Source organism: Marmota flaviventris, chromosome 1 (genome assembly GCF_047511675.1).
Source record: "Marmota flaviventris isolate mMarFla1 chromosome 1, mMarFla1.hap1, whole genome shotgun sequence".
Taxonomy (NCBI): domain Eukaryota; kingdom Metazoa; phylum Chordata; class Mammalia; order Rodentia; family Sciuridae; genus Marmota; species Marmota flaviventris.
The window spans coordinates 191,256,508-191,279,983 of NC_092498.1; the positions used below are offsets into that span (position 1 = coordinate 191,256,508).

The 23,476-nt window shown below is 39.7% G+C and overlaps 2 protein-coding genes across 3 annotated transcripts in view; one reads left to right on the forward strand and one right to left on the reverse strand.

Moving 5' to 3' along the window:
- Stt3b (STT3 oligosaccharyltransferase complex catalytic subunit B) overlaps nucleotides 1–4,141 on the forward strand; it is a 97,653-nt gene extending 93,512 nt beyond the window's left edge. Inside the window, exon 16 of the mRNA XM_027932179.3 lies at nucleotides 2,529–4,141. Coding sequence (XP_027787980.1) covers nucleotides 2,529–2,609 — 81 coding nt within the window. The 3' untranslated portion in view covers nucleotides 2,610–4,141. The remainder of the gene's footprint in view (nucleotides 1–2,528) is intronic.
- Nucleotides 4,142–9,962: 5,821 nt separating this feature from the next.
- The window catches only part of Osbpl10 (oxysterol binding protein like 10), a 266,818-nt gene continuing 253,304 nt past the window's right edge, over nucleotides 9,963–23,476 (reverse strand). For both annotated transcript variants that reach the window (XM_027932423.3, XM_027932422.3), the window contains 4 exons: nucleotides 20,999–21,185; nucleotides 18,954–19,136; nucleotides 13,010–13,163; nucleotides 9,963–11,181 (listed from right to left, as the gene is read on the reverse strand). In XM_027932423.3, coding sequence (XP_027788224.1) covers nucleotides 11,137–11,181; nucleotides 13,010–13,163; nucleotides 18,954–19,136; nucleotides 20,999–21,185 — 569 coding nt within the window. In that variant the 3' untranslated portion in view covers nucleotides 9,963–11,136. The remainder of the gene's footprint in view (nucleotides 11,182–13,009; nucleotides 13,164–18,953; nucleotides 19,137–20,998; nucleotides 21,186–23,476) is intronic.

Below are 23,476 nucleotides of genomic sequence, written 5' to 3' on the forward strand. Positions count from 1 at the left end.
CAAATGTATATTGCATCTTCATACTCCATTCGTAGTATGATGTTACTATAATATTCAAGAATAAAGAATAGGCTTTTGATTGGTGAGTCCTTCTGAAGAAAAAAATCATTTATCTTCAGATAATTATTTTTAATGTAATTATTATGACAAAGCTTGTAGGTAGGAATTATGATGAGACTATTGCAGTCCTTTTGTAATAAATATTTAATAAGATGAAATATTTTATTGGAGGTCATTATTGCTCATTTTAGCCAAATAGATCTCTAATCTTTTCTATAAAAGATTACTAAAAATGAATATTTATGTAGGTTGCCCAGCTATGGAAGATGAGAAATAATAAGGTGTCAGGTAAAATGTTAAGGTTGTATTATAAGGTTCTATTCTTAGATAGATTTCAGTCTTAGTTTTTGAAAAGATGCTTAGGGTTTCCACAGTTCAGATCAGTTATTTTACATCATTAAAGTAATTGTCTTGTCCCTTTATTTCTTCAAATATACACCAAATATCCTCCAGATTATTTCACATTTTACTAGAAATGTACTAAATATTAACTGTGATATTTAAATAAAAGCTTTATATGGATACTTTCTCTCCCAGAAAAGATTACCATATCTAGACTAATGTATTTAAAGGGTGTCACATAGAACTGACTTCATTCTGTCTTGTCAAATTCAATTACCAGTCTTCATGTCAGATGGCAAAGATACCAAATTATCTGGTTTCTCACAGGCATGAGGGTAGAGAAGCCGGTGAGTTATACAGTGCAGAAGTCAAAGCAAATCCTGCTAGTCTGAAAGCAGTTACTCCTAAGACATCCAAGCCTAGTTAAGAACTATATATTTGTTTTATTTGGGTTGGGGGCTGGTGGCAGGGAAGAAGGCTGTTGAATTTGCAATCTGACTGATGGCAGAGATCTCAAAGGCAGTACATTTTCTTAATCTCTTTTGTCTATCCAGCCATCATTTCCCCAAAATAAATAAATGTGAATGGATAAATAAAAATCAGTCTTCTGAGCTGAAACATTCTAGTAGACAATAACATGAATTTTTAAATTTGTTTTTCGTGGCTTTATATTCTTTTTGTACTAGCACTATAAAGAAATGTTTCTTACTTACTTTCTTCTCCCTATTCTGGTTTTCAATTTGAGGATGAAGGTGTGCATACAACAGAAATTTTAGGAGTTTTTCTGCCACTGCTAGTTGGCACGACTGAAGTGCTAGAAATTGTAATCCAGGGCTGCAGAAAAACTTTGTGGTATGGCGACTTTTTGCCAGTACAAGAAAAAACACTCTGAGGACCCAGTTGTATACTTGCATAGTCATTTGCATAGATCTCATAGAAAAATTTTCATGTTAGAAACATACAGATAATAAGAAAAAAGGAACTAACTCCTTGGCCTGGTTTGTGTTTTTAAAAATTGCACCATCTGACATTTTTATGTTTCCCATAATAAAATAAAGATAACATGCACTGTGGTTAACAAATTAACAGTAGCTAAGTTTTGCAACCTCAACAAGGGATTGTATTTTGCCTTATGTTCTTATCATTGTTAGAAAAAATCTAAATTGTTTTGAAGTGAACGTGATGAATAGAAGGAAAATGATGCTGTATTTACCCTAAGTTTCTGAAATATCTAAGAATTGTAAACTTTGAATTGAATGGTCAGGTCTCTTGAATCTTGCCTCTGTTAAGCCAGAATTTGATAATGCATCCAGCTACTTACTTTCAGAAAATTGTTGCTTTCTTCAATGACAAGGCATGTGTGTCAAATCAACAAAAACATACATGCTTATACAATATATCCTATAGAATTCTAACACAGCAAATGTTTTTGCAATGGTTTCTACCACCACCTTTGCAGTAATTTGTTTCTTACAACAGAAAACATCTGTTAAATATTTTAGTGGGATGCTGAACTAAGAAAAAACATTTTCTTTTTAAAAAGCTGTATGAAACTCAGGGAATGTGTTTTTGTTATGTTTTTTCATTTTTAAGTACTTAATTTCCTTCCTGAAATGTTGGAGAATGTGCTAAGTGATTTTGTCTTTCACTTTTATAGATTGGTAGTCATCCTCATTTTACAGATAAGAAAACTGAGGCTCCAAAAGTTACTAATTTATATTTCTGACACATAGCTGATTCCTTAAAGGCTAAACCAGCAGTAGCATTTCCATTTTATGATTCCTTAGTCTGATGTTATATTGTATTATGACTGGGAAATTTGAGAAATTATTACAGCTAAGCATTTATTTGAAAAGGAGGTGTGGGGATTCTTTCCCTTGGTGGTGAGGAATGCATTCGAGAAATGCTGTCATAGTCCTTGCATCTTAAAGTTAGGGACCTAGTCATATTCATCATGCATTCAATAGTTAGTATTCACTAACTGTTCAGGGAGTCCAGTCATAAGAGCCAAGAGCTTATTAAGACAGTCTTCTTCATAATACAATAAATCATGTATGTAGATAATTTTTCTTAACCTGTAAGAAATCTGTGCTAATACTATGTGTTCTGGTTTTGTTTTGTTTTAGACTACCAAAAGGAAGCGTGGCTACATTAAAAATAAGCTAGTTTTTAAGAAAGGCAAGAAAATATCTAAGAAGACTGTTTAAACACACTGTTTTGGTTCCTGACTTGAAGCAGTTGTCCTTGTGAGAACCGGTCTTTGCCTTTAGCTCATGTCATGTTTCACAGCAACAGAGGGTACAGAACCATCACTGGTCCAGGTTAATGTACAAAATTTTCTGGCAATGCCTGATTGAAAAAATAAAATTGGATTATTGAGAACAGCTGTTTCTGATTTGTAATGTGAAGCAAGACAGAGCACTGCTGTAAAATGTCTAGCAGCAGATTTTTTTTATTGGTACATATTATCCTTCAAATCTGAGAATTTGGACTAATTGCACCAAAGAACCCTCTAATTTGGTCCCTGGCACATGCATTCTTGTCAATGTTTTTATTTTACAAGACTTGCATTTTATCTGAATTACCCACATAGCAATATGTAAAATATAAAAGACAAAATGTGATGAGAGCTTCTTGAACCAGTAAACCAGTACAGGTCTGAGAAAGGTATTAGAAAAGTAATTATACTTCCTTGAACTATATTTATTTTCATGTTTCTCCAATGCAAAGAATGTTTCATCAAATGTACATTTTCTCTTGGTTACTGTTTGCTATAAGAAGCTGCTGTTTCAAAGATGGACCTCAAGAGTAGCTGATGGATTCAAATAGATTTTTATGTTGACACATTATTACTGCTATTAGCAGTTGTTTTCACCAGGTACTTAGAGAGCAGGTTTCATACATTGTTCATTCAAGGGCTAAATTTATATCCTTTGGAAATCATAGCAACTACACAGAATGTTGCTTACCAGGATAGGGTTTGGCACCTTAGTACTGAGGTTAGCACTATGTTTACATGCAAAAGATTTAAGGAGGAAAAAAAAGTATCCAAAGTTCATTTTCTGTGACTCTTCAAAATGACAGGATTTGTAAACTTTGGATTTTTCTCATTTTATAACAGTTTCATTCATCATAATGATTTTTGTTCTCTGCTCCATATTTTTTAATACCTTAAGCATTTGATGAAACACTCTTTAGTGCTATATGCATTTTCTTACTTTTATTAAAAATGTGACAATTGTCAAAAAATGCACTAAAATATAAATGGAGATTGAACATGTTCACTTTCCAGCTTATAGGCAACTTTATACAGACTTGAAAATTTTCTCCAGTTGTTTAGTAAAAGTGAAAGAGAAAGGTTTTTTCCTGCTACAGGATATAATTTTTTTTTTATATGACAAGCATAACACACCACTGCTTTTGGTGGAAAACTGCAGAATAGTATGTACCTTTTATGAAGAACAATGTAATTTACAATGTTCAGTGAGAATGTTATTGCTGATTTTCTTTTTCAAGGTGTAGAATATTCTTTGATTTATAGAATTCATTTTTGACCCAGATGATGGTTCTTTTACAGAACAATAAAATGGCTGAACATTTTCACAAATAAAGTGTAACTAAATCTGGATTTCTGATACCTTGTCATTCGGGGGATTTTCTTTTACTTTGTTGCTTTAAAATTCAATGCAGAGAAGTTGTTGACTGTAGGGGAATAAAGTTAATTCAAATTTTGTGTTAAGTGTTGTCTTTTACAAATTGTTTCTGTTCACATTTACAAAGGTTTTATGGAAAATTAGTTTAACTTAAACCTCCTATTTTGCCTTCTTTTTGCCCAGTGAAAATCTTATTTTGATGGTGGAGTGGGGGTGGCATGGGGGAGATGGAAGGGAGAAGAAACCTAGTCAAATAGATTGATCTCTATTAAGGAAAGGAGTCCTGACAAAGCCATAAATGGTGAAGTTCTTGGTATTTAATCAAATCTTTAGAATTTTTTTCATTTTGCACAGGAAAGAACCTTCAGCTTTCAATATTAGGAAACAATGTTTTGGTTCAATGTAACTTGTCAGTCAATTGCCATTTTAACTTTTTAAGACTTGTTTTATTGTAGCAGAAAAGTAAAACTGTAGTTTGGCTACATTGGAATAAGAATAATTGGCTTAGAATATTTTTTTTAAATTCACATGTAATCACTGTTCATCTCAAGGTAATTAAAGATCACTCTACCTTTGAAGTTTTAGAATGCAAAATGGTATTTGGACTATAAGGGTATTTTTGTTTGTTTTGGTACTATGAATGAGACATTAAGGCAGCAAGTCTGAAGACAAAATTTAGATTTTATACTTTTGTTAAACTGAGTTTCTTGAACTTTAAAATTCATATGAGTTCCCTAAACCACAACCCGAGAGGCCAAAGGAGTAGATAGTGTAAAATCCCCCAGAGCAGTACTGTTTCCATATCCAAGAGGCAGTAAGATGATGACTTTGTGGAGCTGCTGCTCCTTTTAAATTTCTTTTCTAAGGCTGGGAGTGTAGATATCCTGGGCTCCATCCTCAGCAGTACTAAAAAGAATTGTTTAAAATGTAACAATTTCCAACAAACTATTTTTTTAAGTAGTGTTAAGTACATTTACATCATTGTGCATCTAATCTCCATAACTCTTTTCATCTTTCTTGGGAGCTCTGCTCATAATCTTCATTTGAAGTAGGTGGAGAAAATAGATAAGTGTAAATAGGTCTCAATGGCAGTCTAACTGCAATGGTGAGAAATTGAGAAAACACCAAACAGTAACCAAATAACAATCGATTTTTATTATGAAATATAACAGAAGCAAAAATGGACAAGACTTAGTGAAGTTACCACAAAGTAGGCAATCTTGTAACCATGATCCCCAAGTCAGGAAAACAGAACAGTACTAATATTCCAGAAGCATCCTCATGGAAAAACCTCCCAGAAACTGTCCTGTCCCACCTTCCTGGTCCAGAAGTTAATCACTCTTTGCTTTTATGGTAGTTTTATTTCTGCTTTTACCACTTAAGTCTTTATCTAAGTGTGTTTAGGTGCTTCTATTCTTTGAACTACATAAATGGAATAAGTAGAATATATGTGTTTAGTATTTAACTGCTTTTGCTTAGTATTTGTGAAAAGCATCCAGGTTCTTACACGGAACTATAAGTTTATTCATTTTTATTGATACACAGTGTTCTCTTTCTCTCAAGCTTACTCTTATCTGTTCTATTGTTGATGGACCACTGTAGTTTTCAGCTTGAATATATTATAAATAATGCTATATAATGACATCTCTCTTGGTGCTTATGTGCATGTATTTCTGTGATTATTTGCCCCCAAAATGGAATTGCTGGGTTGTATATGAAAGTTTTTGTTGCTTCCACATCCTTATCAGTCCATGTTATTTTCGTTTAGTTATCTCCTCCTGAGAGGCACAAAGTGATTTCTGTTTAGTGTGCCTTCTTCCAGGTTGCTAATGAAGTTGGCCATTTGGAAATCCCTGTTTTCTAAGGTACTGATTATTATGCATATTTAGTTTTTTTAGTTATATGAGTATATATCATGTATATGAGGCCTTCATTTGTGTTGCAGATTTTCTAAGAATAATTTTAATGTTTTTCCTCAATCTTTTGTATGTGTACAGCCTTGTTTAAAAAAACCATAGCTGCCTGTGGTGTTTCCCAGGAAATTACTGTTTTACTTTTCAGTTTTGTGGAATTCATTTGTCTAGTATCCTGTGAATTGTTTTTGAGTTTTGGGAATATGGATACATAATTTTCCCAGCATCATTTATTGGAGGAAGAAAAAAAAAAACATGTCCTTTTCCTATGGCTCTGAAATATTCCTTGTGTAGTAAATTGAATTCCATCAACTTTTTATATTCCATAGAGTTCTTTGTATGACTTAGTGTAGCTTTAAGATATAAGACACAGGAGTACTCCTCACCTAGCTCTTTAAACTTGGATTTTTCTGGGCCTTTGCTTTAACATGTAAATTTTATAATTAAGTTCCACCAAAAGAGAAAAACCTTGAGTTTTTGATTGACTATTCAGTTTATAGATCAATTGGGGAAGATTAACACCTTTAAAACATTGATACTTCTGACCATGAATATAGCATATCCCTCAATTTATATGGATGCTAAGAGTTTTCAACATGTTTTTTAATGTGTAAGTTTCTTATGGTCAATATAAAGTTGACTTCTGTATATTGAAATTGTATTCAAAAACCTTGGTAAAACTCATCCTACCACTGTATTTCAAAGATTTATTGTGATATATAACTCCTCATAATCTGGGAATAATGAGGCTTTTTTTTTCTCCCTTTATAATGGTTACATTTCCTTGCATAGAAAAGGTACTATCCTTGTCCTCTGCTTCACAAAGAATACCTTTTTAAGGGGAAAGGTACTAGGGATCAAACCCAGGCCATTTGTGCATGCTAGGCAAGCACTGTACCACTGGTAGTTCACTTTGCACTATGTTGTAGATTTTCAGTAGGTACCTTTGATCAAATTAAGGACATTGCCATTTCCCACATGTATTTTAATTGTAGGTGGACGCAATACCTTTTATATGGTGCTGAGGATCAAACCCAGCCCCTCATGCATGCTAGGTAGGCACTCTTCCACTGAGCCATAACCCCAGTCCCCCCACTTTGTTTTTAATCATGAATGGCTTTCTCTTAAGACTTTTGTTCATACTGCTAAGATAAACTTGTATTTCTAGAATCTGTTAGAAATTACTTGTGAAACCATTTGGGCCTGGAAATTTCTTTGTACAAAGGTTTTATTACTACACAATATTTTACAGGTGCATGATTATCAGGGTTCTTGTAAGTTGTGCTTTCCAAGAAAATTATCTATTTCAGTTAATGTAAAATTGTTTATAGTGATGTCCCCTTTTAATTACTAAGATTAATTTTCTTGTATTCATATTTTTCCCCAACTTCTACCATGACTCCCTTATTTTCCATGGCAGGTTTTTTTTTTTTTTTTTTTTTTTAAAGCTTCCTCCCCGCTTTTGAAGACGAACTAATTTCTCTAGTCTTTTTTTAGAAAGTTAGTAGTATTTCTATGGAGGAGGCAGTGTTTGTTTTGCTTTGTTGTATTGATCTCTTTCCCTAATATGAATTTATTTAAAGCAACGTTCTTTTGGTAGTGTAGGGGCTAGGGTTGTAGCTCAGTGATAGTGCTTGCCTAGCACATGAGAGGCACTGGGTTTGACCTTCAGCACCACATAAAGGTATTGTATCCATCTACAAAATAAATATTGCTGGTAAATTGGTACTTGTTTTTTGCTATCTTATGGAGTTTGCAATAATACACCTTTTTCATCCTTATATACTTTGGATTTGTTGACCTTTTAACTGACTTGTTTTCATCGGTTTCTAAAGTCTGTTATCTTACTAAATATTCCTTCTGCCTCTCTGAGACTATTAAGCATAATTTCCTCAAGTCTGTTTAAAGCTGGGCCTAGTAAAGCTAGTACCTAGAACTCTGAAGGGTCTCGTTTCTAGTGCATGGTGTTCAAGATATATTTGAGTCCTATGGGCAAATTCAGACCTAACTTTTCAGAGGATTTTGTTTCCTCTAGTTACACCCAAGGAAAAAAGCCAAAAAAATCACCTGAACCCAATTTAAGTGATAGATGTTACCAACCTGCCATCCAGTTTCCTATGGGAAAATGGCCTTGGAATTTCCATCTTCTAGATTGTGACCTAGTGATAGTTTGTTCCTGTGAAGCCTTATGTGCAGACTTTAGTTGGGATGATTTAATGCTATCTCACTGCCATGTGTGCTTCCCAAAAAGATCAGAAAAATTTTGAGATTTGGACAATACATATGTACTATCATCTTGCCTATAACTGATAAAGAATATTCAGAATTAAATAACTCTTAGGAAGACACAGGAAATTTTTATTAGCCCTTGACAGAAGAAATCCAAAATGGCAACTGAAAAGGAATACTACCCACCAGGTTAGCTAAAATGTACAAAAGTATTCAAGAATTCAAAAAAATGAACTCATTTTGGCATTGAGTGAAATTGATATACATATTCTATCCTAGGAATTTATCAAATATACAAATAGTGTATTCATAAAACTGAAGACAAAATGTTCCTTTGAGGTGAAATATTGATCATTTTTCAAAAAGAAAATGAGCAAACAGATTAACTGCTTCAAAGATAAAAGGTCAAATAAATCAGATGAAAATAAGGACATTACTCTAGAGTTCTACAAAGGTAAACAAGATTATGAGAGTAATATGTTCAGAGACAGCCCAGATTTCATCTCCAAAATAAGTACTACGAACAACTGTATGCCAATAAATTGAATAATCCTGTTGCACAGATCCCTAGAAGGATGCAACCTGCAAAGACTGAATCACAAAGAAACAGAAAAATCTAAGGAGACTGGATCAATAATCAAAAGACCCCTCAGGACCAAATGGTTAGCGAATTCTGCCAAACATCAGAAATTTCTGAATTCATCCTATGATGAGGCACTGATACCAAAGCCAGAAAAGACAGTAAGAAAATAGACCAACATCCTTTCTAAATTATTTGAACCAAAATTCTTACTATACTGTTGACTTTGCTAGTATTTTAAGAGGATTACACTATGACAAAGCACAATCTTGGAATTAAAAGGTGGTTCACTATATGAAAATGTAACACCACGCATTAACCAAAGAAAGGGGAGAAACTATGGTCATCTTAATTTTGCAGAAAAGGCATTGTGACATGATCAAGACCCTTTCAACGATCAAAATACAACAAAACTAGGAAGAGAAGGAGACTACCTCAAGTCCACATATTAAAAACCCACAGCAGACATAATGGTTAAATACTGAAAGCTTTTCCCGAGATTAAAAGTAAGACCAGGATACCTGCTTTTGCTACCTCCAACACAAAAGTTCGATCCAGAGCAATAAGGCATATAAATAATCTTATGTATACGATGCCGTTTTACACAAAAATGACCAGCACCACTAAGTCAGATTGATCTGGAAATAGTATTGTTTTATAAAACAGCAATGGTTACTGCAGGGAGGGTATAGAGGGAGATACAAGTGTGGGCTTTAAGACTCAGGTATTCTCCATATGGTTTATAAATCTAGTGTTACTTAACAGTTTCAAAAAAGCAAAGTATACCCTACCCTCCTGAGAAGTGAGCCTTCTGACTTCCAGATGGCTTATGCTTCGTAGGAAGACTGGAAGATCAAGATTTCTGAGAATTTCCCCTTCAATATAGCATCTTTCCCACTTACCCACTTAGAAATAAAATGATCCCAAGCACTGTTCAACTGGATGTTTTTTAAAAATGTCGTGAACGGGCCCATAATAGGAAATATGTACTTAGTCTTAAGAACTTGTCAAAGTATTCATGTTTGATAGATTTTAGAACACTGTTTTGGTAGATCAATACTAATACCTAATTGAGAAAATCTGAGCTAATTCAGAGCCAGTCGATCAGAACTTCTGAATCCCTGGAAAAAAAAAAAAGACACACACAAAGAGGAATAACATTTAATTGAAATATATTTGTCTAATATCTACAAAGTGTGAACAATTGGTCTTAAGAAAGCGGACGAAAGGCACAAAATTAGTATTACTACAGAGAAGCATTCATGCTACTGATTTTTATAAATATCATTGGAGTGGCACAGTAAAAAATAAATTAAGCATTGAGCAAAAATCATTTTTCCTTTTTTTGGTCACATCTGACACCTCAATTTGTAAAGGCTGAGGACAAATTCAACTGAAACCATGGAACACTTACAAAGGCTTTGTTTTAATCACAGTGGCTTTCTTCCAGAGTTTGAGTCATACCAGAGAGGTACACTTTTTAAAAATCCACAGTAAATTATTTTCTCTATCCAAACTAAACACAAGATTGAGGTGGTACTTGTGCATATTTGAATATGCATGCACATAATTCAGCTTCTGAAGCCCTTTTTTTCCATCATGAAGGTAATGAAGACTTATTTTCTGCTGTAAAGGAAGAAGCTTCTGAGGGATGTATGACTCGTGCTTTGAGCATCAGAAAGATGGGAGGAAAACTCAATGTTAGGGCCTGGTTTGGCTCTAGATTCCACCTTAGAAGGCTCTGGCATTAATCTCCAATAGCTTCCTGCATACATCCATTCTCAGCAAAGTAGTTTATATTTCTTGGATGTGGACAAACAAAAGATGGAGATGGGGAAGGATGTGAAAATCACTTGGGAAATGATTGCCACCTGCATTTCTCCCAGGAATGAGCCACTGTCTACTGTAAGGACACATTGATTGGGCCATGCCAATTCAATCTTCATTTTGACAGAAGTTGGCTAAGTGAAAACATCTTCGTAAGTGCAAAACATTTTTGGCAAAGTGAAAAATAGAAAACTTCAAACCTCATTGATAAAAAGGAGCTCATGATTACCCACTTAAATCTTGGTGAGTGCATTATTTACATGTGTAGTAATACTCATATGTACATAGTGCGTGTGTGAACACCTTAAATGTGTACACACATGCCCCAAATGGCTCTTGGATAAATTCAATCCTCTAGCAAGAGTTTGGGGGAGCATGGTTCACAGTATAGAATTTTTTTTTTTTTTTTTTTTTTACCATTTCTTGTTTGCTAGCAAGGGGTCCCGGTGAATGCCAACAAAACCTTGGTACTGTACCACTTTAATTCCTACAAAAACAGGGCTATTTAGGAAAGGTCTGCACCTCCAGCCCATCAGTGTGCCTTCCAGAGGGGATTGAAGTATACCCAGCCGTTGCCCTGAAAAAGAAGGAAGGAGGCATTACATGGAGACCTCTCAGTAGACAAAAGGAGGAAGCAAGGGTAGGTGCCCCAGTCTGATATATCAGGATACTACAGGGACCTCTGCCAGTCTGCACATATACGCTTTGTTCTCAGTATCTCACCCAAGCCAAACAATGACTTCACTGCCCCTCTCAGCCTGGCTGCCTTTAGAGCCCAAGATGATCTATCTTAGCATGTCAGGAAGAAACCCCATGGAATGACCAAAATAAATGGGGACGTTGTTGCTTTACATCACTAAACCTTTCAACACCGCAGAGAAAGAAGGCAGCTGGATGGATGAAACAACTGAAAAAGAAAAGGTGTAGGTTTCATATATGGAACCCAAACCAGTAACTTCTCAGCCCACCATGCTGGGGGGTGGGGGGCGGTGAGAAGCCAGAGAAATATTTCAACAGGCAGTAACCACAGAAAGATGAGTAAACAAAAGAACCAACAACAACCAATGAAGTGCAGAAAGGCAAGAACAAAGTGGCATACAGAGTCTGGAGCTAAGCCAGAAGGGAACGTACATTCTGAATGGTAACCATTCTGGAGTTGGGATGGTTTTTACTGTTTTCATGTCCCCAGGACTTCTGTTATCAATGTACTGACTTTTATTAAACCTAAGTGAAAGAATTTCTTGTTGTTTAGTGTACAACTTTCCACGGAAGGATTTACCTCATCTGGGCATAGGTCCTTACTAACTCTTAAATCGTTTCCCCACCACCAAACAGCCTGTCTGAGCCAGAGTCTAAACTTAAGTATCCTTTCAGTCCATAGCTCTCAGTTCTTGACTTGGGGAGAACTGGTGGCTTACTGTTGCTCCTGATCATAAATCCCCCACCAAATTGCTATGTTGCTCTGAGTCACCCCGTAGCCTTACATCTAGAAAGAATGAGCCATCTTTGTAGAAGTTAGAGTATCAGTGGCACCAGGGGTAAAGAAAGATCCATAGATACATTTTGATTAGCTCTTGTCAAGAAATTTAAATAACCATCATGCAAATATCAGATTTCCCATAAATCCGGATTTCTGGCTCCTCAAAGAATTAGAGGTGAGTGGCATCTCATGCTTTGAATAGAGACTTAAACTTGCCCCATTCTCACTGGCCTGCTTCTGTTCCCGAGGGCCTGTTCTACAAATTGTGGCTCCTATCTTTTTAAAACTTACTATTCTGTTCTTAGAATGCTTCCCAATTACTTAACAGAATACCCCGGCCTCTATGGGACACATGGTGTCTTGCTCACTTGCCTAGTAGGGTGGCAGCCACGTGGATATTCTGTTTCCAACATCACTCTGGGGTGACAGCTATGGCAGCGTTATCACACTGGTCTTCCCTAACATGTCTGTCCTGTGTAGCTCACAGGAGGCAGAGCCCTGAAAGGCAGGGCTCAGTCATGAGGACTCCAGCTCCCCAGGTGTGAGGGTAGACTGTGAGGCACTTCACAACTGGTATGATACTAATGATAAAGTAACAGTGTTATAATTTCCTTAAGTAGAACAGAATCCAGATGTTCAATCTCATTCCTTTCCCTCCTAGCAGGCTAATGGGATTTTCTGATGGAGAAGAAGTGTCAACAGCTCAATTCTGCCCTCAAGATGGTTTTAGGCTTCAAGGTATTATGCCTGAATCCTGTTCCAAAATTGAAGCCAGAGCCAAGATGCCCCTAATTGATCCCAGGACTTCCCTTTGTCCTGCCTGTCCCCATGCATCCAAACTGGTTAGCAAGAAAAACCCACCAGAGCTCCCTTGTCCAAGGTAAGCTCTCATGGGCAAGAGCCCAATAAGAAGCAGCAGAGTTACCTCTTGGATAAAATATTTGGGCTGCCATGGTGTGCGGAGGTTTTCCCGCTTCCGTTCCTCCACCCGCTGTTTCTCTTCCAGGCACCGCTTCTGCTCTGTGGCTGCATCAATGTCCCCTAGTCGCAGATATCGGGTAACCTCCTGCCAGAGGTTCCTGTAGAGGCACAGAGGAAAGGAGACAATGCAATGAGGTCAGCCAGCTGGAGGATAACAGTGCCCAGAGTAGGAAGGGAACGCAGGCAAGCCCTACCCCAGAGGTAGCTTATCCAGGTATCTTGAAGCTGCCTGAATCAGGGTTTGAACCCAGCGCTACCTGGCTCTATCTGTGCTGCCTTTACTTGTCCCAAGCAGCATGTCTTTCTCTGGGCTAAGTTTCTGGAGCTCAGATCTACCAATAACAGCAGTAGGCAGTGTAACTAACATTACTACCAACAGTAATCGCAGACACTGACATGGCATTTACCATAAAGATTTCTAAGCATATTACATTTATAAGCCCACTTAATCCTCCTAACTCCATGATATGTTACATTATTCCTATTTTACAAAGAAAACTAAAGTGCAGAAATGTTTAGGGGAGGAGTAGGAAGAAATGGTATGTTTATGGTGTAGTATCCATCACTCCCCCACAGATCTACACAGAAGGCTATGTCTCTGCCTCATTTCCTTCACCATAGAGGTGGCCTAGACTGGCTTCTGACATGTGGCTCTCCTTCTCAGGACTTGCCAGGGACCAGCCTGGATTCAGAGAAATACCCCATTCTAAAGTACAGAAGAACCATGGTGAAGCAGGACACCATCATCCACACACATCCACACTGAAATGCATCAGGAGAAGCCTCAGTTTCCACACAAAAGCAGCAGAGATTTCAATGGTGCAGATTCCCTCCCTGCTCTCAGGAAATGACGCCTCTGCACCCAGGGGGCAAGTGGAGGTTCTCATTAGATCCCTTTCCACAGTTGGTAACCATGACCCTTTCTGCAGCCAGGCGTTAGTGCAGTAAGAAACCTGGAATGTTGGCCTCTAGGCAGAGGAGGGATGGTGGAGCCACTACTAGCAAGTCAGGGACAGCAAGCAGCACCTTCTGAGGAAGCTGGATGCCAAGGTTCATATTCTCCTTCCTACCAATCCCACCCTGGGTCTACCATACAGACCCAGGGAGCATGACATGATGGCTTGTTCTACTGCAAAACAAGTTTCTGGAGCTGCAATATGAAGCCAGGTCTTTGGAAGAACTAGAAAAGAGGAGTTAGAAGATTCCTAGCACAAAGAAATGGTAAATGTTCACAGAGATGGAATTGCCAATTACCCTGATTTGTACATTAGACAATATATGTATCAAATTACCATCATGTCAATTTAAAAGTAATTGGGCTGAGAAACGTAGCTCAAAGGTAGAGTTCTTGCCTAGCATGTTCAAGGCCTGGGTTCAGTCCCCAGCAATACACACATGACTGGCCAGAACAGCAGAGTGAAATAAGGAAAGAAATAAATTAGGTGTTGGGTCAAATACAGACCTCGTCATTACCCCTCATTCTAAAGGAAGAACTGGACACAAGGACATCCAGGATGTGAGATCCTCTCTAGGACAGTGGCACAAGTTAATAGGGCAGAGATACCCCCTCCCAGGACTGAGGAGGAAATGGGGTAAGAACGGGCTCACAAAGAGCCCTTCCCAGACAAGCACAAAGATCCAACCCAGAGAGCCACTAGATGGTGGGGAGGAGGACTGGAGTGCACGAGGACTCAGCTGAAGAAAGCGCTAAACACCAAGCCAAAAGAAAAGACAGCAAGGGAAGGCACCTTCAGGGTGGGGAGGGATGGGCATAGGTCAGACAGAAAAGCAAAAGGAAGCCAACAGTAGCCCTTGCTGAGGAGGGAGTCAACGTGGCAAAGGTGGACAAGTGGCGAAAGCAAGGTGTGCCTGGCATCGCTGCACATTAGCTTTCCCTTCTCCTGAGAGCTCTGGCCAAGGCAGGACCCGTACTCAGACCACACTCTGGGCACCATCGACAGGTGTAGGCAGACCAGAGAGTATCTTTGTCCTCCTGATGAGGGCATTGGGTCCCTCTGACAGGACTTGCTGGGGACTGAAGGACTCATCAGGGACAGCACCACTGTAAGGCTGAGACAACCAGTCTAACCACTGGTCAGTTTAATTAACCATGCTAATGGTCCCTTCCTTTGTTTTGGGGACCTGGTATGGACAGTGGGTGCAGGTTTGCCCTTGGACCAGCCACTCTACTTTTCAATGCTGTTTCCTAAGCAAAGAACAAAGGTGGGTTGGCTCCATTTCCCTACAGTTCAGCTCCGTATTTCAGTACAGTCTGCGTACATACACTCTCACACCAGACTCCTTCCCTGCTGCAGGCTGACAAGGCAGCAAAGAGTCTTAATGAAGAGAAGCTCAACTGCCGATATCCTTAGAAGCACAGTAGCAGGATCATCAGAGCTTTGTTCTCAATGGTCAGACTGGAAACAACAGTCATGCCAAGACCCACAGGATTACTTGTCCTGGGAATGTTCCATTAGAGCCAGTGTGACCAGGGGCTGGATCTTATTCCTTACAGCAGCTTCCTTTTCCTACTACCACTGTCCAATAGGTTGGGTTGAAAAAAGGATGCTAGGACAGAGTTCATGACATCCACCTGGACACAGAGAAGTTACACTCATTATCCCCAAATAACAAGGATGAGTTGTTCTAATACTAATCCTACAACAAAGCAAAGATTCCAAGGATGCTGAACCTCTGTTTTTATTAAACTCAGCTATAATATATTATTCATACACCTTGTATCCTGCTTTGTTTCCACTTAACAAGCACTTATTTGGTTGCAGACTCTTCTAGTAATAGCAAACCCTTCTGCAAGATCATTTGAAATTTCATTTTACCCTTACATGCTATAAGAGCAACATACTTCTAGATTAGAGTGAGGGTTGGCAAGCATTTTCTGTAAAGGGCCAGATAGATAGTAAACATGTGAGGCTCTGCAAACCATATGGTCTATGGTTGTAACTACTTAACTCTGCTGTTGTTCAGGAAAGCAGCCATAAACCATACCAAACCATATACAGCTGTGAACCATCATGGCTGTGTTCCAATGAAACTTTGTTCATAAAATCAGCCACAGGCTAGATTTGACCCATGGGCCATACATGGTTTGCTGATATCCTAGACTGAAAAATCAAAATGGCATCTTCCAATAAGATGCTGCTTCTGAGTCAGGTGTGGTGGCTCATCTATAATCCCAGCAGCTCGAGAGGCTGAGGCAAGAGGAATAGGAGTTCAAAGCCAGCCTCAGCAACAGCAAGGTGCTAAGCAACTCAGTGAGACCCTGTCTCTAAATAAAATACAACACAGGACTGGGGATGTGGCTCAGCAGTCAAGTGTCCTTGAATTCAATCCCTAGCACACCTGCCACAAAAAAATTTATGCTTGTGTATGTGCATAAATGTCACTTTAAGGGGCTGCATTATATTCATTCCATAGAGTGGACATCTGATTTTTTTCCAAATGTCAGACAGTTGGGTGGTTTCTATTGTTTAGTTCCCTCCTCTGCCCTTTTTCAAAAATCAGCTTCCTAAATCTGAATTTAGGAATCTTCCCTGAGAACAGGTACTCAGAAGTAGAATACAAGATTAAAGTGAATTCTCGAGTTTAAAGCTACTGATCCACACAGGTACTACTCCTACTAGGAGGAAACAGTCAATTTTATTGCACCCTTGCCAGCACTGAATTTTTAAAAATAATACTACTAAGCTGGTAAGAAATAGTATTTCACTGCTTCATTGCATAGTTCTTCAATTACTAGCAACTCTCTGTAGTTGATGAAGCTGAGTAGATGAACATTTTCAGGACAGGCATTAAAAGTCAGACATCCGCTTTCACCACTCCTATGTAATATAGTGCTAGAAAGTTTAGCCAGAGCTATTAGGCAAGAGAAGAAAGTAAATGGGGATAAAAATAGGAAAGGAAGAAGTCAAATTATTACCATTTGCAGATGAGATCTTATTAGACCTAAAAGGTGCCACCAGAAGATTTCCAGTGCTAATAAGCAAATTTGGCAAGGCAGCAGGTTACAAGATCAATAGCTCTCCTATATACTAATAATGAATCTGCTGAGAAAGAAATCAGGAAAACAATTCCATTCACAATAGCCTCAAAAAATAAGACCCACCTAGGAATAAATAAAACCAAGGAGGTAAAAGACCTCTACAAAGAAAACTACAGAATATTGAAAAAAGAAATTGAAGATGACACAAGAAGATAGAAAGACCTCCCATGCTCATAGATAGGCAGAAATATTGTTAAGACAGCCATACTACCCAAAACAATTTACAGATTCAGTACAATAGAATACCAATGACAAGTTCAATAACAAAAATACCAACGCCAGTCTTCACAGAACTAGAAAAAAAAAAAGTTCTAAAATTGATTTGGAAGAATGAAAGCCCAGAATAGTCAAAGCTTAGAATTCTAAACCAAAAAAAAAATGCAATGCTACAGGCATCATAGTACCAGACTTCAAGTTATTCTACAGAGCTATAATTAACAAAAATTGCTTGGTATTGGCATAAAAACAGACTAAGGGAACAGCATAGAAGACAGAGTCAAACCCACACACCTACAGCCATACAATCCTTGACAAAGGTGCCAAGAACATACACTGGAGAAAAGACAGCCTTTTGAAAAAGTGGTACTGGGAAAACTGGTTATCCATATGAGGAAGAATGAAAGTAGACCCTTATCTCTTATCCTTCACAAAAATCAACTCAAAAACAGATCAAAGATCTAGAAATTAGACCAGAAACTATACCATTCCTCAAAATAAATGTAGGGTCAACATTCCAGTATATAGGTATAGGAAACAACTTTCTCAAAAGAACCTCAAAAGCTCATGAAAGAAAAATGGCCAAAGAATATATGAAAAAATATTTAACATCTTTAGCATTTAGAGAAATACAAATCAAAACTACACTGAGATTTCATTTCACACCAATCAGAATGGCAGTCATCAAGAATATAAACAATAATAAATGCCAGAGAGGATGTGGAGGAAAAGGAATTCTTTTAAATTAGTACAACCACTATAGAAATCAGTGTGGAGGTGGAGGTTCCTCAAAAGAATAGGCACAGGACCACCATATGACTCAGACACCCTACTCTTCGGTATTTACCTTGAAGAATTAAAGTTATCATACTACAGTGATTCATGCATAGCTATATTTATAGCAGCATAATTCATGACAGACAAACCATGGAACCAACTGAGGTGTCCATCAATGGATGAATGGATAAAGAAAATGTATATATACAGAATGGAGTTTTATTGAACTATAAAAAAATGAAATTATATCTTTTGCAGAAAAATGGATGGAACTTGAGAACACATTATTTTAAATGAAATAAGCCAAACTCGATGTTAAGGGTTGTATGTTTTCTCACATGTGGAAGCTAGAGAGGAAAAAGGAAAAGAAATATTGTGGGAGGGGGTACAGGGGACTCTTATGAAAACTGAAAGAAAAAAATGGTAGAGGAAAGGGACCAGGGAGGAAGGAGGAGGGAGGAGAAGGAGGGAAAGGGGAGGTACTAGGAGATGAAATTAGCCAAATTATATTGTTCCATCACGTTCATGTATGAATGTGTAAAAAGGAATCTCACCATTATGTTTTACCAATAAAAACTATGGGAAAAAACAAAAAAAATCGTTTAAGTCGTCTGTCAGACTATTTCCACAGTCCACCCTATAAGTGCAAGATAATTAGATTGGAAGCTACATGAGTCTACTCCTAAGGGAGAGATGGGAAATTCAAGTAGCTGGAGAAGCCAGCAGAGACTCCTGGCCAGTGCCCACAAGCTGAGTTTCCAAAGCTCCCTCCCTCTCCATCCCTGAGTCAGTGCTAAGGGTAACAAGGCTGGAAGACACACAAGTTGGTTCCCACCTGGACTCCATGGGCCCCTGCTTCTCCAGGGGCCTGATCTTCTTGGGGTACACTGGCAGTGAAGTTGTGTCGATGACTTTGGTCTCCCCGTTGCTGTAGGTGAATTCCAAGGTACCATTCCACTCCCCATGGGCTTTACAAACAATGGTGTTGGTTGGGTTGTGCTTCACTTCTGCTGTGACCCTGAATTCATGAGCCAAATGAAAACAGATTTCAAAAGGTGTACTTGTACTTTGGAGATTTCTAGGCGGGTTGTAGAGGAGGGAATTTCTTTTTTTTTTTTTTTTTTTCCAGCTTTGCTTAAAGACTAGCTCTTAAAATAACCTTGATGGGGGAGGTGAAATCTGAATATCATCCACAGATTAGTTAATATTAACTAATAGTAGTTTGTTAATAGTAGAAATGTTTACTTCTTAGTTCTGATAAACATACACTTATATCATGGTTATATAAGATGGAAATCAACAGTGTGATTCTACATCATGTACAACCAGAGAGATGAAAAGTTGTGCTCCATGTGTTTTAAAAAAAAAAAAGATGGAAATCAAGCAGTGTGTGAAAACAAACTCTTTCCTCCCCCAAATAGCATCCAATAGTGCTAAATTTCAACGGCAAAAAGTCCTTAAACAAGGTCAATTCTGAATGTGGGTCAAACAAGGCTGCTGACAATCCCAACAGAGCTCACGCTGGGAAAGGAGGGCAGCGTCCAGCCCAACATCCACGCACCTTCTAAAGAAGGCTAAGCAGAGCCTAGACTCCCGGCCTCATGTCAGTGCCTTCCCAGTCAGCAGCAGCTAGAGGGACAACTTCAACCTCTCTTTAAAAGGGCTTTGTGGAGATTTGTGACCTCTCTCCTTGTCATCTCATCCTAGGGAACTCTGATTCTGGGTGAGAGCAGACACCCACCCTCCTCCACACTTTGTAGTTTTCTGCATAGTCAGAGCAACAAAGCAAAAGCAGGAGGCTACTCTAAAGCGGCTAAGGATGAGGGCTAAGCTTCTCTATATCTGACAGTCCAGCTCAAGCAGAATTTCAAGTTCTAATACAGGCTTGGGAGCATTCTCCCCAAGCCTGAAAACTGTCCCAGCTCCTAGGTGGCAAGGCAGAGGGTCAGCCCCAAGTATTAAGTCCACAGTGGGAGATATGAGTAGTGTGCTGGTCAGCGTTTAACAACTGGCCCTCTGTGAAGGGAAACACCAGCCCCGCATGCCTTTGTCATTCCTGTGGTATTTCCACTACCAGCACGGTGTCATGGATGTCCAGCCCGGAAGAAACGGTCAGCTCTTGTGAACCAGTGTATGCCAGCTTTAGCATGCCACTGTAAATGTCCTTGTGTTTTTCTAAGGAAAAGGGCAAAGATGGATGCTTGTGCATAGAGTAGGTCTGCTCTAAAAGATTTTGTTTTTTTTTTGATTGCTGGCACCATAAAAACCACTTTGTGCTTCTTCAAACAGGCGACCTCTCTTCCTTCTGTTTAAGACTCGGGTTTCCCCAGCTTATAAAAGGGGAGGGGGAGAGTCTCTAACTCATAGGTACATGACCCAGGATTCAGGAGTATTAATAGGTCCAACTGAACAAGAACCCAGGAACTCCCAGGCCATGTCTGGACTCACAGATCAAATCATTTCAGAGCAGAGAAACAAAAACTGTGGCCTCAAAAAGAAGAGCCTATCTTCAAAAGGAAGAGCCTATCATAACAAACAGAAGTGCCTTTTAGGCTGGGATGTAGCGCAGTGGCAAAGCATCTGCCTTGCATTCTCAAAGCCCTGGGTTCGAACCCCAGTTCCAAAAGACAAAAAAAAAAAAAAAAGCGCTTTTTATTCTCTGGAAAATGTGCTCTACAAATGCCTGGCCAAAGCTTTCTGCATCCATCTAGAGTGAGGTGGGCTCCAAAAGCAGCCCCCGTGAAGCAGGGAAAGAGAAGCCTCTTGCAAAAGAACTATTAACTTTATCTTCATTTCCAGCTCATGCCACGCACGACTGAAATCTGGCCCTCTAATGGGAAAGGAAACTCGGGCGTTGTGATAAGACAAAGCGCATCCCACCTGTGTACTTTCCCGCCGTAGAAGGGCTTCGTGTGGAACGTCACGGTCGCGGAGTACCCGGTCTTGGCGCAGTTGATGCTGACCTTTCCTCCGAGCTCCACCCACGGGATGGTGAGGATGGACCGCGCGTAAGCGCTGGGCAGTGTGAAGACGTATTCCTCTCCGTGTTCCAGGAGCCTCAGCACACCTCCAGGGAGAGAGGGGGGCAGTCAGGCAAACGAAGGTGGGAAAGGGGCCATCGATGGGTAATCGAAGACGCTCCTGCCAGACGCCATGACTCCCACCGCCTGGAGGTCGGCCTCCCACCTGCCATGTGCTTTGCTGTGTGCCAGGTACTGCGAGGGGCACCGAGAAGACACCACGAACTAGACAGAGGGATGCACGTTCTACCCTCAGGGAGCCAAAGAGATGCTGGCTGTTAATTAATCATCACACACAAAATTGTAATTGTGATAAAGGCAGAAGGGAGAGGTGCCCAGTGCCAACAAGGCCTCCAAACAGGAAGAGCTGACTTGGAAAGGAAGGGCTACCTAAGGGACACTTGTGTAGTAGTGCCCCCTCCTCCTCCAAAGAATCTTCATTAAGCTTCTCCAGAGACCCTCACCTTAATTGTTCTTATTAACAGAATATCAGCAAAAAATTCTGCAAAAAACTCAATGTGGGTTAGGACTTCCTTTTTTTGGTGACAACTGAATGGATCTGTCTTGCAAAAGCAAAGTTGGGCTTGATGATGGTACTTCTGCTTTTGTGGTAAAACTTGCAAAACCTCCGACTAATCCAAAAAAAAAAAAAAAATGGAAAAGCTCGTCATGTAAATCTTCAACGCCACCCCCCCGCCCCCAGCCACACACACACTGGGTATGAAGTTCAAAGAATTTCCAGACTCGAGGCCCAGAGACATTTTTTTAGGCAGGCGCCTCACTCTGGACTACTGCAGCCAATAAACCTGCTTCCTGCTAATTTCTCGGGTGTCCAGCCTCATCTCTCCTACATCACTTGAGCCAATAAGAGCTGAAAGAGTGTATGTAAAGGCCCTGTGATGGGAAGCTTCTGGTGACCTGGAGAGGCTGATAAAAGAGCCTCAGGTGGTGTGCAGAGGCTGTCCAGATCAGCAGCAGCCAGGTCTTAACTTTAGAAAGCTTCTAAGACACCTTAAGGAGTTTTGCCTTGTAACATCAAGACACCACAATGGTTCCCAAAGTTAGAAAAATCAGAGACTACACCTGCTGCTGGCAACTGGGGTGGGGGACATCCACCCATGTACCTCCAGATCAGTGGTTCTCCAACTGAGGACCCAAGAACTGGGCTTGGAGGGGTGTTAATCCTCTCAACTCAGAATTAGGTGGGTTCATCCATCTTCTCAGGGGAGAGGCCACACTTCTCACCATGGCCAAGATGCCCATTCTAAAACACACATGCTCCCAGGGCTGCTGTGTGGTTTGTGTACAGAGGTCCCAGAGAGACCCCGAGATCAGTACCAGGGCCATTCTAAGGTGGCTCTTCTACAGCACCCCGTTCCAGCACTGCAGGCTCAGCTCCCTAAGCAAACTCTCCCATGCTAACCTGGCTCAGGCCAGGCCAAGTCATGATCAAGGGCACTGTGAGCTCCCAGGGAGGCTAGTATACGTGACCAGAGGTAGTTTGTAAAATTCCTCCCTGGGCTTGTGGTTCCTCCACTGTAACAAGCAAAGACTGTGCCCAAGGCTCCCATGTGTGAGCACTTCCTGGATGCCACTTTCCCATGGACTCCTAATCACTATGTCCCGTAAGCCTCAAAACTATCTTATACAGCTATAATTATTGTATTAATATAAATAGGAAGAAATCAAATCCAGGTAAGCAATTTGGCTGATCGCTACTCTTCTCTTAGCTAGTAGACATCTAAGTCAACTAGAGCTAGAGTCAGAGATAGGGACAGGGAGGGAAAGGGGAGAGGAAAAAGAGGGAGGATAGGAGCAATGGGAGAGTAACGAACTTTGAGCTTGCCGGGGAGCAAGAGCAGAGATGGGGCAAATTTATACAGAGGCACTATCATTGCTCTTGGTTTCCAAAGTCAACACCAAGATGCATTTGACTATAAATCCACTCACCCTTGAAAATTCCTTTAACTACCCACAAGCTACAGTAGACACAACACGCTTGGCTCTCCATTAAGTCCATTACAGTCAGTTCCCAGCCCATAAAACAGACGACTGGTTCTGTAAACCCAAGGTGACATGCTGTTCTAGATCCACCCTCCACCACCACCATGTGGAGGGATGTTCACACAGGGCCTGTCCAGGAACTGAGACCACCCAGGAAGAAAGGATTTGAGGGTTGCTCCCACTCATATGGGCAAGACTGGAGAGCAGACAGAGCAGCAGCATTTTTCTTTTTCTTGTTTTTGGCAGTGCTAGGGATGGAATCCAGGGCTTCACACGTGCTAGCCAAGTGCTCTGCCACTAGCTACACCCTCACTCCCTCACTGCAGATCTTAAC